Source organism: Myxine glutinosa, chromosome 10 (assembly GCF_964187855.1).
Source record: "Myxine glutinosa chromosome 10, kmMyxGlut1.1, whole genome shotgun sequence".
NCBI classification, from domain to species: Eukaryota; Metazoa; Chordata; class Myxini; order Myxiniformes; family Myxinidae; genus Myxine; species Myxine glutinosa.
Genome location: NC_136270.1, coordinates 105,250,364 through 105,266,284, shown reverse-complemented (window position 1 = coordinate 105,266,284; position 15,921 = coordinate 105,250,364). Strand labels below are relative to the sequence as shown.

Below are 15,921 nucleotides of genomic sequence, written 5' to 3'. Positions count from 1 at the left end.
GCTGAGTTTCTCCATCCATAACACTTTATTCTAAAGAGTTTCTGCTATCATAGAATCATACTAAAATGCGCCATTTGTGTCTGTCCATCAGTCTGATGAATTTTTGATGCCAATACATTCTGTCCTTACTTATCCAATCTCAACCAAACTTGACAGGATGACCAAGGGTTCCATAATGAAGGTTGAAGCGCATTCATTTCCCCCCACCCCCCCTCCCCAAGGGTTTTTTTTCCTGCCATTGCCGTCAATGGGGTTAAGTGTTGAGGTGTATAGCCGTATTAAGTTAGCTTTATCGTGGCGTTTGTCCAAAGAAGAAGATTTATTGTGCCGTTTTTCCAAAGACGCTTTCAATAATAAAAATTAATGATAATCGCATATTATTAATGTTATGACAAAACAATATTAATACTAATAATTCCCTAAGGCGTTTTTCCTGCAGTGATAATGTGTTTAAATAGCTTTATCATTATAATGGCGTTTCGGTGTGAGCAACGGCTTCTACAGGAAGAAAAAATATTATAAACCACAAACACATATGATTTGCTTTTTAAACAGTCACTAATGCTCTTTATAACACTAAATGAAGAAATTTGGAGGAATCCCGACATCCATGAAGTAAGGTTTACTTACAGAACTGAGCGAAGATCTATGGTACTCTATATAACCCACAAATGTTGAGTTCATAACATGGCCCTTTCTACCACTACCGTGGCATTTTCGTAGCGAACATTTGAAACTCGCTCCCGCTGTTTAATACGAAACAAAGGGAGGAAGACCGGGATGTGCTCATTTACCAAGCAGCTAGCTAGCGCTTGCCAAGCCAGCCGTTCCTTAACGGTTTTTAATTGAGTGCTTGCTCGAATGCTTAAACAACTTGGCGATCTCTTCACAAGAAACTTGGTAAATGAACACACACCCAATGTTCTTGAGACCCGACCATAGATCGACTGTAATCTATATACCCCAAAGAGGAATGACCCTTTCTGCAGCTCCCGTAGTGTGCGGGTGTTCCAGTAATACATATGGTCCTTTTGGAAAGGCAATAATCAATTTACTTAGAATAAAACTTTATTTGTTTAATCAAAAACTTGCATATTTCAAAAGCCCGTGTTTCAGGGCCTGTAGAAGAAGAAGAGGAAGCTCAACTTTTAATGTAGCGGTTCCAACCGTACCATTTATTATTCCACAACAGCAGGAACCCTTTACAAGGACACAAGAAGAGCACACAAAACAAAATACAATAATATTTCTTGAAGCAATAGAAAAAATATATAAAAGTACATGGAAGGAGCACATAAAAATAACACTTACATGTTATAAAAGATCTTTGTCACATGTTTTACTTAATTTGACATCCTCATCGACACTAAAAGAGGGATATATAATACATGTAGTACAACATGCTGTCTTTTGATTACAAACCCATTAGCGAAGCGACGGGAGGCATGCATAGTATTAAGTGAACAAGCTTCTTCGAGCCACTTTGTCTTTACACCGTATATCTCCACAACGCTAAGACAAATGAAGGCAAAATCTGACTACTTTTAATTATCAAGGATAAATGTAATCTTTCTGTAGATATTCAGTAGTTTAATGATCTTACCAGGTTTTTGATATTTTAATTTTTAAGGTTTTTATTTTATTTTAATTTTTGCTTATCGAGTTGGATAAACGGCAAAGGGTCGACAAATCAAAAGTTTAGTGAAGGGGAAGCTGGTAGACAACAATGCATGACTGCATCATAGCATGAGGAGAAGAGTTGCATGTTAAATGGGGACAGGGTCTCACCTGCAAGTGTGCAACAAAATAAAATGTAAATCAGACTTTTTCTACCTTTATTTACATGTCGTAACCCACAACTTCCAAGTGGAAAACAAATTCTACAAATTTCAGAAAATTAATTTAAAATTCAAAACTATAAAATCTTGGTCGGATAAGTGTCCACTAATGAATGAATGAAACGAAACTGCTTATGAATGACCCTTTTCAATCAATATGAGCGATCCATTTAAAAAAATTAAATTGGAGTGAGCATCACATGTAGAATGGTGGCCTTGCAGTCTTTTACCAGCCCCATTCTAGCCTTGCTCCGCCTTCCCTCTCACATCTCCCCAAACTCCTGGTCCTCCAAGTGACAAGCATTTTCATAGACATCCTTACCTTGATACCCTCCCAAATGATTCTTTTGCGAAGTAATTGTGCATTTTTGGGCGAATCTTCCTTATTTTTTGCTTTTCTTCCCATTATTTACCAGCAACTCTGTTTCAATACTCCTCTTCTTCCGAAAACAGTGCGTGAGGTTAAGAAAATCGTCAAACAAAACACGACTAGTGGAATTTCAAAGAAAGGCTTCACTTTACAAGGTAGGTAGGTCTCTGTCATCGGTTAAAGGAAATTCATGTTGGACTGGAGGTAATCTTTTTTGTTGTTGTTGTTTGTGGTTATGCCCACTCCCATATTCCTCCCTACCCTTGTCATGGATGACTTTCACCTTGCTGTTGTGCACCATATGCAGGTTTCATTTACCTCCATACATCGATTGTTCAGCGTGGGCGGCATGAAACCATGTGGACTGTGTTGCGCACGTTTGGGTACGACGATGACCTTGAGCTGAACGAAGCTTTAGTGGATTCAGGGTAACTTCACCCTCCTCTATTCTTCATTTTGTATAATTCAGCATGAGGTGTTGCAAATGCTATTTGAAATATCACATTCGGCAAGTGAAGAATTGTTATTTCATGCTCTATCTATATTGCAATATTCTTGTCTTCTTGCAGTTTAAAGATACCATTAGGCTGCACAACAGAATTAAGCCAGAGTGCCGACCTTTTTCTGCACAGAATCTTCAATAAGCATGACCAGGTAGGTGTTAAAGAACTACCTTTTGGATGTCCTTTTTTTTTTATCCTTGGAGAAACAATGTATAGGAAATTGCGGTATCTACTCCTAATCACCGCTAAAGATTAATGGATTAAATTCGCCAGCAATAAATTCACCTGATTAAATTCACCTTCTCGTACTCTCTGATGTCACCAAACACTTCCGGTTTCCGGTTCCTTGAGCTTGCTTGGCCGTTTTTGGACTCTGCCGATTTTACTCAAAGATAAGTACTGTTATGAATTTTGGGGTAGTGACATATATAGATTTAGGTAGATCTGCATAGGTAGGTGCTCCGATAATCGTGGGTAGCAAGAACCACTTTGATGTACAGTAAGTCATAGACCTGTGCAGTCCGGATGTCGGATAAGTTGGATATTTGTCCCCGCCACGAGGGGGCGGGGCCTGTTATTTAGTTCAGGGATTATTTTAATTCCCTTGTACGTTGTTCCCTCTGTGATCATTCCTTTGTCCCGTATGGCAACGCACCATAGACATCAATTAGGCCCATTAGTAACACTACACACACAACTTAAATTCCCCTCCGCCACAATAACAATAAAACGCCAGGAAGCACTATCTCTCCTCACTCAAGAATGAACTCTCAAACCTGTCTCCTTCCTCCAAATCCTGGTGGCGTCTGGTCAAATCCGTTTCTGGTGTTTGTTCCCCCTCCATCCCCTCCCTTACCTCAAATGGCCACACAGTTGACATCGCACGTGACAAAGCCGAATGCCTCAACTCTGTGTTCGCCTCGAAATCCTTAGTCCCAAACCCATCTCTCTCTGTTCCCACCTTTCCCAGTCGAACCCAACTGCTCCTGGACTCTGTGTCCTTCTCTCCTGACAAGGTGGAGGAGTTTTTGTCAAACCTCGACTCTGATTCTGCAACTGGACCAGACGGCATCAGCCCACGGGTCCTAAAATCCTGCTCTGCCGCTCTATCTCACCCTCTCTCTGTTCTTTTCACCCTATCTTTTGCTCAAGGTCATCTGCCAGCATCCTGGAAATCACCTAACATTACTGCTTTACACAAAAAAGGTGCAAAAACAGATCCTTGCAACTACAGACCAATCAGCCTGCTCCCAATTATCAGCAAAGTCATGGAATCCATCATTGCTTCGGATATGAAATCTTTCCTCTTCTCCAATGGCTTGATCTCTGATCATCAATTTGGTTTCAGACCAGGTCACTCTACTCTGGACATGCTGCTTCTGCTGTCTCAACAATGGATGGAGGTCCTCAATGCCAAACAGGAAATCAGAGCTGTCTCCCTTGACATATCAAGGGCCTTTGATACGGTCTGGCACCCAGCTCTGCTCACCAAACTCTCCTCCTATGGTATCCATGGAAATCTCCATGCATGGCTTGCGGACTTCCTCTCTGGTCGTAGTCAACGTGTGGCCCTGAATGGATTTCTCTCATCTCCCCTTCCTGTTCAGGCTGGAGTTCCCCAAGGAAGTGTGCTGGGCCCTGTGCTTTTTCTGGTCTTTATCAATGATCTCTCTGACTCTCTGGAAAATCCTCTCTATCTCTTTGCTGATGACTCCACTCTCTGCCGCTCCATTCCTCTTCCCTCAGATCGGCAGTCTGCAGCCTCCTCACTCTCTGAAGACCTGGACAAAATCACAGACTGGTCAAACAAGTGGAACATGTCTTTCAATCCTGCCAAATCTCACTCTCTTACTATGTCTCTCCGAAAAGATCGACTGGACAACCCTCCCATCTACTTTCTCAACAATCCTCTCCAAGAAGTTCTGTCACTCAAGCTTTTGGGTCTCACTATCTGCCATGATCTTTCTTGGGAAAACCACATTTCCAAGCTGGCCTCCAAAGCCAGTCGCCGACTGGGCATCCTCCGTCGTGCGAAGTCCTTCCTCGGCACACCTGAGCTCCTCACCACATACAAGGCTTTCATCCGCACCTCAATGGAATACTGTTCTCCCCTATGGGCTGGTGCTCCTGCCTCACACCTGGCTCGGCTTCACGCTGTTGAATCCAAAGCTTTCAAAATCATTGGAATCTCCCGCGATGAAGCTATCTCTGAGGGCCTTTCACTCACTCACCGCAGGCAGGTAGGTGGTCTTTCTGTCTTCTACCGACTCCTCTCCGGCCTTGCTCCCCCAGCTCTCTCTGTGCTCTGTCCCCCAAATATTCCTACAGGTCGCACAAGATCTGCCAGCAACCCTCTGATGGTTAAACTGCCGAAATCTCGGCTCTCTGCTCACCTTCACTCTTTCATTCCTCTTTTCTCCCGCCTGTGGAACAAACTCCCACACTCCCTTCAATCCCTCTCCTCCCTCCAGGTCTTTAAAACAGCTGTTCACCACCATCTCTTATCTTCCCCCATCCATAACCTTGATCTTTTCTACCCCCACTAATTCACCCCAGATCCACCTTGTTTGAAATTCCAACTTATTTCCTGGAAATCCTGGCAGTGTCCATATGTTTATACCTCTCCCACCCCCCCCCCCCCCCTTCACATGCCTCCCCCCCTTCACATGCCTCCCCCCCTTCACATGCCTCCCCCCCAAAGCCCTCTCCCTCCCACAGATCTCTCGATGTCTCCATGTCTCTCGGTCCCTGCTCTCAAATGTTGTGTTTGTGTCCTTCCCCCTCTCTCCCCATCTTGTCTACCGCTCCCGATGTTATTTGTTTTATGTGTCTGTTTGTCTTTCTGTGTGATTAATGTTCGCTCTTTCACGAGCCTCGATCTTGTATACAAAAAAAAAAAAAAAAAAAAAAAAAAATAAAAATAAATAAATAACTCACCGGAAGAGCAGGCAGGAAGCGCCCGCGCATTGTGCCGGCATGGTGATGACACATAGCACAGGCAGGACGAAGGCCACCGATTGGCAGAGTATAGAGGGACTGGTGATTGGCCAAGGGAGGGGCAAGAAGCTTTAGAGTCCCTTTATAGAGAGAGTAGCGACAACTAACGATTTTATGCCATTTTGAGTCAATTCAGTGCGGAGCTGCCGTATGGCGCTAGTGCATTGAACCGTGTATTCCATTATGTTCTCTATGTATGAGAGATGGGAATGGTCTTTTCCATGTTGATAATGAACAAATTATGTGAAGATGACAAAATAGAAGATTTATGACAACTAAGAGCCATATGATGAAGAAGAAAATCGCAGAGCTGGTTGTGATTTAACAGTCAGACATTTAGAACCATGACAAAAGGAATGAACTAGACAGGTACACGTGCTGCTTATTTCAGCCTCATTTTAATTTCAGGGAGGCGAGAGCGAGACTCGAACTCTCACCTCCCTGCTTATACATGTACATGTACAATACAATGTTAAGAGTTATCTTTGTATTTCTGCAGTTGTTTGACCTTGTTTATCGTGTGTGGGTATATATTTGTGTTTGTTTAATTTTCATATTTAAATGAATAATCTAAACTTTGCTGCATGTTGCCGATCATATATTAATCCCACCAAAAATAGATTAGCCCCCCTACCCCCGGCCCCCTCTTTCCCTCTCTCCCTCTACCTCTCTCTCTCTCTCTCTCTCTCTCTCTCTCTCTCTCACACACACACACACTCTCTCTCTAATACATATACAAATTACATATTTACAATCACACACACACACACACACACATACACGCATGTGCTAATGCACACACATACAAATTATAAATTGAAAGTCACACACACAAACACAAGTTAATGTCCTCACACATTCAAATCAACAGAGACAAATACATACATTCAATGCATGCCCCCCCCCCCCTTTCTCAGTTGTGGCATACAACTGTATCACTGGCATGAATTCGTTTCTAGCAAATTCTTTCTGAAGCATCATTGAAAATTTTGAATGACAATAATCCTATCTTCCATGTGAAAGTACAAAAAATAAAACTTATTTTATTATTTGTTTTACGAAGGTCTCAGAGACCATTGTGAAAGGCTTTGAACTCATTTACGATTAATACTCAAACCGTGAACCTGTGTGTGAAACCGTGAACCGTGAACCTGTAACCTTCCACTTTTATAGCAAATTACATAATTTTGTTAAAAACAAAGCATGTCATTCACTTGTTGGAGTACTAACTACCACAGGCAGGAAAGTGCCTTTAGCAGAGGGCATTGGTACATGTATATAAACAACAATTTGTAAGTTTTGATTCATGTACCTCAAAACAGAGTATACAACTATACATGCTCAAATTCTCGTCATTCATAAAGAGCTCCTTTGCGAGATATTCATACAGTACATTTATTTAATTTGCAACCAATATTACAATCATTCCCTCTATTATATTACAATCATATTACAATCATTCCCTCTTACAATCATTCCCTTTGGCGTCAGGAAGGGCATCCGGCCATAAAAAACATTGCCTCAAACAGGGAACCATGATTGTCATGGGGCCCGCAAGGCTAACCCCCGCTCCAGCGGGGAAAAATGGCCTTAAAACGATCATTCATTCATTCATTCATTACAATCATTCCCTCTCAGAAATATCATGTTGAAATGTATGTTAGTCCATAGCTTTAAAATAACTTGGATATGTGTATTATTCCCTGTTGAAATAACATATTAGAGAAAATGTTAATGATAACATTTTCAAAATGATTATTTAGTCCAATTATCCATGTAAGTTGCTAGCTTGTAGGTGTACAGCACATTGCAGTCCTGCAACTGAAGTCCAATGGAAATATCTATTTCACTTTTGCAGCCAATTGTCTCATTGCCATGCTCTTGCTGCCAAGTTCACCCCCCTTCTTTGCTTGTGCAGCCTGTTGCCTGCGTTGATGTGTCTTTTTCTTACAAAAGATGTGTCGGCGTGTGTTGATGAATTTTGTACGCAGTTTGGCTTTCAGATTGTGGCACGTTGGGAAGTGAACATCTCTCGTTATCTGCTCTGCTCTCTCCACAAACATTGTTGCGACGTTCTTTTCAGCCATGAAAGCATCCTGTGCACCACGAAACATGGCCTCCACAGTTACCAACATGTTGATCACTTTTTCTGAAACATGAACAAGACACCCTTGCTTATACTCTTTCAGTACAGTAAGCTCTGCAGCTTGGTTAACTTCTTCACCTTCAGCAACAATCACCTGGCTAATGCAGTCATCACACGTCTTCTGGTTTTTCCTTATACTGTGAACACAGTAGCCAGCAAGGTTGTACAAGCTATCACGCTCAGGTTGAGACAGCTCCTGCACGTCTTGGATATCTGGAATGACAAGGCCCTGTAGATTTTCCTCGGACGGTACTCTCACTTCCTGACTCCCTGACTCCCAGTTCCCTGGCAGAGAACTGACGAAGAAGTTACTTTCCATCCAACACGACTGACTCTGTTCTCCCAGATTTTCTGTCTTTTAGCATCTGATGGAAATCTATACATCTTGAATCCCTTCTCCGTTCTATTTGTGCACCCACAGGCGCTTCAACCTTTTATTTTGTCGTAAAATCGATGTAAAACACGAATGAGAACGCTGCGTACAGCGGGAACGTTAAAACGCTGACCGATATGTGTCCGATCCTGATCCTGTCCGCGATGGACTCAAAATGGCTCCACGCAATCACGTGACTAGATTTTTCCGGACCCTCTATGTCGCAACTCTGTATATAAAGGGACTCTAAGAAGCTTCCCTCGGATTGGTGGAAGGAAGGTAGAAGAAAGCGGCATACTGATTGGCCACCGACCGATGGCATGAGAGAGAGGTGACGCGGCCATTGGTGGGGAATTGAGCCTGTGATGTTGGCCGGCAGGGATTGGCAGAGAGAGAGAGAGAGATGACGTCAAGAGGGGTTGATAAAAAGTGAAGGAGACCGACATTTTCTCTCTCTCGTCCCTGCTCGTTGTAATAGACAGTGGTGCCTGGACCTCGTTCGCTCTTACCCTCACAATTCCTCTGCTCCGTCCTCTTGCCCTCACGCCTTCCTTCATCCTCGATCCTCTCTCCTTTTTGATCCGAACATTGGGTGCATCGCAGTTCCATGCCGAATCCGGGAGGACATTGCATGGCTGAGGATGCGGGTTGCGCGCCCGCTTGCTTGCTTGGCGTGAGAGGCCTTATCGAGGCCTAGTGAACGGGAGCGCGTCGTGGCCTTGTTCCCACTAACCGGAGCCGCGTCGGACGACTGCGCTTGGAGCCTGACGATCCCTGACAGACTGCAGACAGATAAGCCGCAGCACGCACCGACACGACGCGGTTCATTTATTACATCTCCATTTGTCCGTGTTCTAAGTCTGTGTGTAGGAGTGCTCATTAGGGGGTTGTAGTATTTATCGTCGCATTCATCATTCTCGGGGTCTGGCAATAAAGCCGTGTTTATTTTTGTACATAAAATCGTGTTCGTGAGTTTAATTTCCTGCAGGTTTGATTGGTCATCAATTAAGCTCAATGTAAGCGTGAGTAAGATGGGAATAGAGCCTGTGATTGATGCTGTGAAGAGGAACAGGTTGAGATGGTTTGGTCATGTGTTGAGGAAGGATGAAAGTGACTGGTTGAGAAGAGTGATGGAAATGAATGTAGAAGGAAGTAGAGGACGGGGAAGACCGAGAAAGACTTGGCTAAAGATGGTGGAAGAAGAAATGCGGGCAAGGGGGTTAACAAGGAGAGATGCAGAAAATAGGGCAAAATGGAGAAGATTGTCATGGGGCCTGCAAGGCTAACCCCCGCTCTACCAGGGAAAATGGCCTTAAAATGCATGTTGTTGTTGTTGTAAGCGTGAGTAAGCTCAATTGGTCAACCGTGGTGTGCTCAGTTTTAATAGAGCCATCCACAGGACAGTACTCCTGGTAGTTTTGTCGAGTTTTTGCTGTTTATTGTGCTGTCTTTGTGTTTATTGTAAGCTTCTGGCTCGGTTTTTGTTTTAAAACTTGTGCAAGTTTGTAAGTATTTGTCGGATTTTCGTGCTGCGTTTTTAGACTTAAATTGTCCTAGTTCGAGTCCACATACGTTTTTTCTATTGTCTTTTCTTCCTATTACTTTCAGATTTTTTTTGTTCTCCCCAGTTCTGTTATTTCTCCTTCTTATTCTACCCCAAATCCACCTTTTTCAAATTACGTTTTTCTTTCCTGAAACTCCTCGTCCTAGACTCATAGTCTATCCTCATTGTCCATTTGTTTTATACCATTTTCCTCCCCTTCCCCCCCCCCCTCCCCTCCTCACCCCTCCTTTACCCCCAGCCCCATCCCTTCCACAGATCTACCACTGTCCCTGTTCTCTACTGTTGGTGTGCTTCCCTCTCTCTCCCACTCTTGTCTCCCGCTCCCTTTATCATATGTTGTTGTATGTGTATGTGTTTTTTTTTTGTTTTTTTTTGAATGCAAAGTCAAGGCTCGTGTAAGAGCAACACGTAAAACACAAAGGCATAAACAGAAAATACAACCTAAAAGGTTGTATGTGTTTTCTGTTTATGCCTTTGTGTTTTACGTGTTGCTCTTACACGAGCCTTGACTTTGCATTCAAAAAAAAAAAATCAACAAAAATAAATACACTGACCAATAAGGTTACTGCAACGATCAATGCATGCCAACTACTCCTAATCACCTCTAAAGATGAATGACTTTGTCCGGTCTGAGCAGTATTCCATAAGCTGTTCAAGCTTAAGTACATGAGAGTAGTGTCATAAGTTCAATACAAAGCACGAAATGGCACATCACCAGTAGGCCAATGCGTGGTCATGTCCACGGAGTAATATAATCCACTCGTGCCTCATCAATGGTCAGCGTTCATGAGTATAATCTGCCCACTGTCAGTCGTTCGATTATCATAGTCCCCTGAGTGAAGAAAGCAAACCGGTGCTAAAAATAGTAATCATGAGTATGGCACATGACACGAAAATTACGAGTGAAGAAAGCTGAACATGCAGCTGCAAATAAGGTCGGAAACGCAACACATGGTACGAAAACCACATGTGAAGAGAGCAAGCTGATCACCACAGAAGTAAGGGCAGGAATGAGGCAGCAATGAGTTAACTTCAGTCCACTTTTTCTCCCTCAGTCATTCGTAAACAGTAGTAACATCGTAAAGTGGTGTAAGTCATAGTCATAAAGGAGCTTACCTTCACGAAGCTTGTCTGCACACCCTGGATAACGCCTCTTGCCACGCCTCCACTACTGCCATTGGTTGGACAAATAAATGGAACAAAATTCATCAATGGAAAGTAGAAAATAAATTGCCACTAACTAAAAAGTACACTACAAGTCACCCCTCCTATATCGTTAGTGACCAGAACGTGTAAACAAAGGAAGAAAGTGATCGGCCAGAAAGGTGTAAAAATTGTAGTTAAAAAGAAAAAGAAAAAAGAAGTTCCAAAAGTTAAGTTCCACAAAACTGCACAAAACGTGCCAGATCGCGTCTGTCTTGTCGCCGGCACTTGAGGAACAGCTACCGGTGTTGGTGCTGGTTGCATCTGTAGTACTCGGGCCATGTTCCACAAAAGCAGGTTTCAACCTGTCAATGCTGACAGTATCATGTTTGCCATTGTAGTCAATAATGAAAAATTTGTCAGTTCAGCGGATGACTTCAAACGGTCCATCATATGGGGGTTGAAGTGGCTTCCACACGGCGCCGTGTCACACAAAACAAACACATGAGTACAACTCTCAATGTCTGAATTGTCCTGGGTTTGCCTGTGCTGTAGCCTGCCTGGTACATGTAGGCTTCAGGTTTATTATGTGCATCCGTCGTCTATGCACATAGTTGCTAGGATCCTAGTCGTGATTCAACTGACTATGCGCCACGAACTGTCCTGGCAACTTGATAAGTGTACCAAAAATTAACTCAGCAGCACAGCAATCTAGGTCAGACTTAACCGCAGTTTGGATACCTATCAAGACGATAGGAAGACTCTCCATCCATCTTGTATTTGCATTGACTTTCAGAGACACTTTCAACTGTTGATGGAATCACTCCACGTGCCCATTAGGTGACAGGTGATGGCTGTGGTTCGGTTTCTCCTGCTGACAAGTAGTTCAGACAGAGCTTGGAAAAGTGCCGATTCGAACTGACGAACTCGGTCTGTGGTTATTGTTGAGGGTGCAACAAACACAGCTACCCAATGTGAGATGAATGCTTGTGCTACCGTTTTTGCTGTCTTATCAGGGATGGATATTGTGATTGCTCAATGAGTAAAACAATATATGCATGTGAGCAAGTATGTATTGCCATCTGATGGAGACATTGTTTGATAAGGAATGGCTTGCTTTTATGGCATTATTTCGCGAGGCTCTATATACACCACGTGGTGAACCAAGGAGCCTTTATGTAACTGTAATACCATATAGATTTCCTACTCTGTTGAAAAAAAATGTCACAACTTTGATTATATACTTTAATTAGTCCATGAATCTATTGTGGAAAATTGCATCATATAATGCATAAAATCGCTTGAAGCTCCTAATTTGAAAACTTATAGCACCTACAATAGTGATGTATACAGCGATTCGTACGTATGAAGATCAGACATTTGATGATGTGAGTGAGGAAAGTGAAAACATATTTTGAGCACTTGATCGTGCAGAAAATGTTGCGGCATGTTGCAAGTCGAGGCATTTTTGAGCAGGCCGAAGAAGCACAATAACCGTGCGAGGGATAGCGGACTGACCAAGGATGAAGCCTGTTTTTGTTTTAATTAAATAAGGCTGTTAATTCTATTTGAAAAGGGTGTTTTAACACACCAAAACACCCAAATTGCATTAATGCACTCCCCTTAGAGTTCGATACGTATGCATGCAAATTTTGGGTCCGCTAGGTTTCATGATTTTGGAGTTATGGAGGAGACGCACACACTGGCGCACACACACCCTGCTCTCGGGATGCAAAAAACTATTATCACAACATCTTTACACACAACGGCACAACAAAGTATGCAAAGTGATTCATTGGCATATCTGCATAAATTTAAACATCCCAGCACCAGAAAACTCATGGAAACACAAACCAAGGGCAATCATTGGAAATGAGGACATCATGCTCACGTACGATCTGATGATCCCATCGAGCGTGAACATAGAAAACAAAGCATTGCGTCCGGGCATTGTACTCAGGAACAAAAAGGAAAAGACGGCATTGATGATGAGATATCACTACCCAGCGATTTTGGCTTAAACAACCCAGAAATCAAGAAAATGACCAAATGCCAGAAGTCAAAAATGAGGTCAAGAGATATTGTAAGCTGAAGAGCATTAAAATTGTGCCAGTGATGATTGGAGCAACAGGCATGATAAAGAATAACCTCACAGAGATTTTAAAAACCATCCCCGGGAATATTACCACAAATGAACTACAACTGGAGGCAATCCAGGGGTTTGGTGACGATCCTGAAAAGAGCCCTTGGAACAAAACTCTGAAAAAGTTGAACAGCTTGGTCCGTGAACCGTGATCTCTTACCGAAGAGGAAGTGGATACGTTGGGTCCCGTTCCACCTCGTGAAACCCGCAAATTGAGATAACAACCAACGACACACACACACACACACACACACACACACACACACACACACACACACACACACACACACACACATTCTCTTTTATTATTATTACTAGGGCATGCCCGTACGTGGGTGCCCGTTCCTTGCCAAAAAAAAAAAAAAACGCTACCCGTACGCTCTACCCCGCCCGTATGCCCGTACGCCCGTAAACAAAAAAAACAACGCTCTTCGCTTCCGCCCTTCGCTCTGACTGAATTGGGAGAAATAATGCGCATAAGAAATCGAGAAATTATTATTTTCTCCGGAAGAAATCGAATTACGAACCGTAATGGCGCACGCGCTCGGCTCGGCTCGCTCTCACATCGGCCACGCCTACGCAACAAAGCGTTCTGTGATTGGCTGCCGGAAGTGAAGTCTTCACTGTCCGGAAGGTCGCAAATCGCAGTTACGATGAATCGCAAATTAGTTTTAATTAGTTTTAAAACATAGTTTAACGACAACATAGTTTTCCAACGTGAAATAAATGAATACGCTCTCAAATGTGCCGTCCGAGGCAGAGTCTGTTCGCCACGTTCGGCACACGTGATAGCTCGCTGCTCTCTGATTGGTTGAATCGTTTTTTGGACATAGCTCGGTAACTACTTCTCCGATTAATATGAAACCTTGAAAAGGCACATCCTCGGGTCCCCAGCAATATACCTGGCAAGTTTCAAGTATATCGGACCGGTAGTTGTCGAGAAACAGCGGTCACAGACAAACATACAAACATACATACATACATACATACATACATACAAACATACACACAGAGATTACTGGAATTATAGATAGATTATTATTATTATTATTATTATTATAGATAGTTTGGCACCGTCACCAAGCAAAGACCTGAACACTCCTTGCTGGTCCGTAAAGATGCACCTGGGCAGCAATCTTTACAGAAAGATTTCTAGTGTCACACTTCGGGAAATTGTGTACAGTTCTACGTGGTCAACAAATGTCTTACTTGTCCCTGCAATATCACATACAATGTGATTGGATTACAAACATGCACTATTATTGACATGAAATTCACTTTTTGTATTAATTTTTCCTCGTTTAATCGCTGTATTGCTATTTTTGGAGCTAAGTGAAGTTTCAGAGAAACTCAAATTGGGAGTTGGATGCTACCTTGATGTACCGACATTGTTGGAACAACAACAACTCCATCGTTTTTTGTTGTTTCTTTGGAGTCTCGCTTTTCATATTGTGTTCACTATACAGGGACGCCAAACTAAGAGGCAATTTGTAGATCAACCTGGGCTGAATTTGTGAGATTCTGGGCGAGTGTCCTTTCGACTTCTCATCGACGTGAATGATGAAACGAACGTCTTATATTGTGTTTTTGCGAAAATTATGTGCTCAGGTCTCAAAACATTGTCTTTTTGATGAATATCCTTATGTAATTCTCATTTGGTTATGCGGGGGGTACATGATTTCAGTGATTGCAACCTCTGCACGGTTAACAATTTATTTGTTGGAATATTTTAAAATCCGTGTGTGGAGTATATCAACATAGACGAAGCCTTCATGTTTGCTTGAGGGCGTGTTGCGTGTAGAATTGTCAGGTACTTGAAGTTGAGTTTGTAACGATGGAGTTTTTTTCAATGCTACAATTTTTTTCACCTGTTGTCATGGTAGGATAAAGACAACGCTCTAAACCCAGTGGAGCTGCAAGACCTCTTCAGCGTCTTTCCATGCCCACCATGGGACCCAGAGTTCCAAAGCATGGTGCATACCACTGACGACAACTGCTGGATCACCTGGCAGGGATTCATTGCGCACTGGACGTAGGTTAACTAGTGCTTGCTTTGAGTCATGATATCCAAGTAGATATTTAGTGAGTCATACTTTGAATTATAAAAGCTCAAACCACTATTTTGATTATTTAGCTGCCCAAGTAGTGGACTTGATTTCACATCTTGGTGTTGCAGGCTCACGGCCTATTTGGAACCCAAACGCTTTTTGAAGCATCTACTGTTCCTCGGCTACCCCTTGCTTATGGAGCAGGAATTATCGACGGCTATCATCGGTAAGTTGAGTTGATTTTGCATTGGTGAATGAATCGAATATTTATATTGACCATTGATGCCAAATTATTTTTTTCATTGTACTTTAGTAGCATTGACCCTTGAACTCTGAAGTGTAATTTGTTTGCCTTCCACAGTAACCAAGGACAAGAAAATTGACCTCCAGAAGGGCCAGTCACAGCGCAACGTATTCTTGTGTCGTGTGGTGGGTTCTCGTGGTGCTGGGAAGTCTTCCTTCCTCCAGACCTTTCTAGGCCACAATAATGCCGTGAGTTGTTTTGATTTTTTTTTTTTTTTTTTTCTATACTGAATCGTGAAAGAGCTCGTGAAAGAGCTGACAACCGCGAGGGAAAGACAGCACAGGGGGACCACGAGGGAAAAACAAAGACAGCACAGGGGGACCATGAGGGAAAGACAAAGACAGCACATGGGGACCGCGAGGGAAAGACAAACACAGCACATGGGGACCGCGAGGGAAAGACAAAGACAGCACAGGGGGACCACACGGGAAAGACAAAGACAGCACAGGGGGACCACGAGGGAAAGACAAAGACAGCACATGGGGACCGCGA

The 15,921-nt window shown here is 42.9% G+C and overlaps 2 protein-coding genes across 8 annotated transcripts in view; one reads left to right on the top strand and one right to left on the bottom strand.

The window, feature by feature from the left end:
• The window catches only part of LOC137433889 (uncharacterized), a 69,820-nt gene extending 58,739 nt beyond the window's left edge, over positions 1–11,081 (bottom strand). Inside the window, exons 1-2 of the mRNA XM_068126345.2 lie at positions 10,908–11,081; positions 5,649–5,747 (exon numbers count right to left, since the gene is read on the bottom strand). Of these exons, the coding sequence (XP_067982446.2) occupies positions 5,649–5,747; positions 10,908–11,000 (192 nt within the window). The 5' untranslated portion in view covers positions 11,001–11,081. The remainder of the gene's footprint in view (positions 1–5,648; positions 5,748–10,907) is intronic.
• Positions 1–15,921, top strand: part of LOC137433884 (mitochondrial Rho GTPase 1-A) — an 80,273-nt gene that overhangs the window by 45,553 nt on the left and 18,799 nt on the right. For all 7 annotated transcript variants that reach the window (XR_013624794.1, XR_013624795.1, XM_068126330.2 and 4 more), the window contains exons 10-15: positions 2,255–2,363; positions 2,516–2,636; positions 2,778–2,862; positions 14,961–15,109; positions 15,254–15,351; positions 15,487–15,617. Coding sequence is in view for 5 of the 7 variants with exons in the window: in XM_068126330.2 (XP_067982431.2) it covers positions 2,255–2,363; positions 2,516–2,636; positions 2,778–2,862; positions 14,961–15,109; positions 15,254–15,351; positions 15,487–15,617 (693 nt within the window). In the remaining 2 variants the exon portion in view is untranslated. The remainder of the gene's footprint in view (positions 1–2,254; positions 2,364–2,515; positions 2,637–2,777; positions 2,863–14,960; positions 15,110–15,253; positions 15,352–15,486; positions 15,618–15,921) is intronic.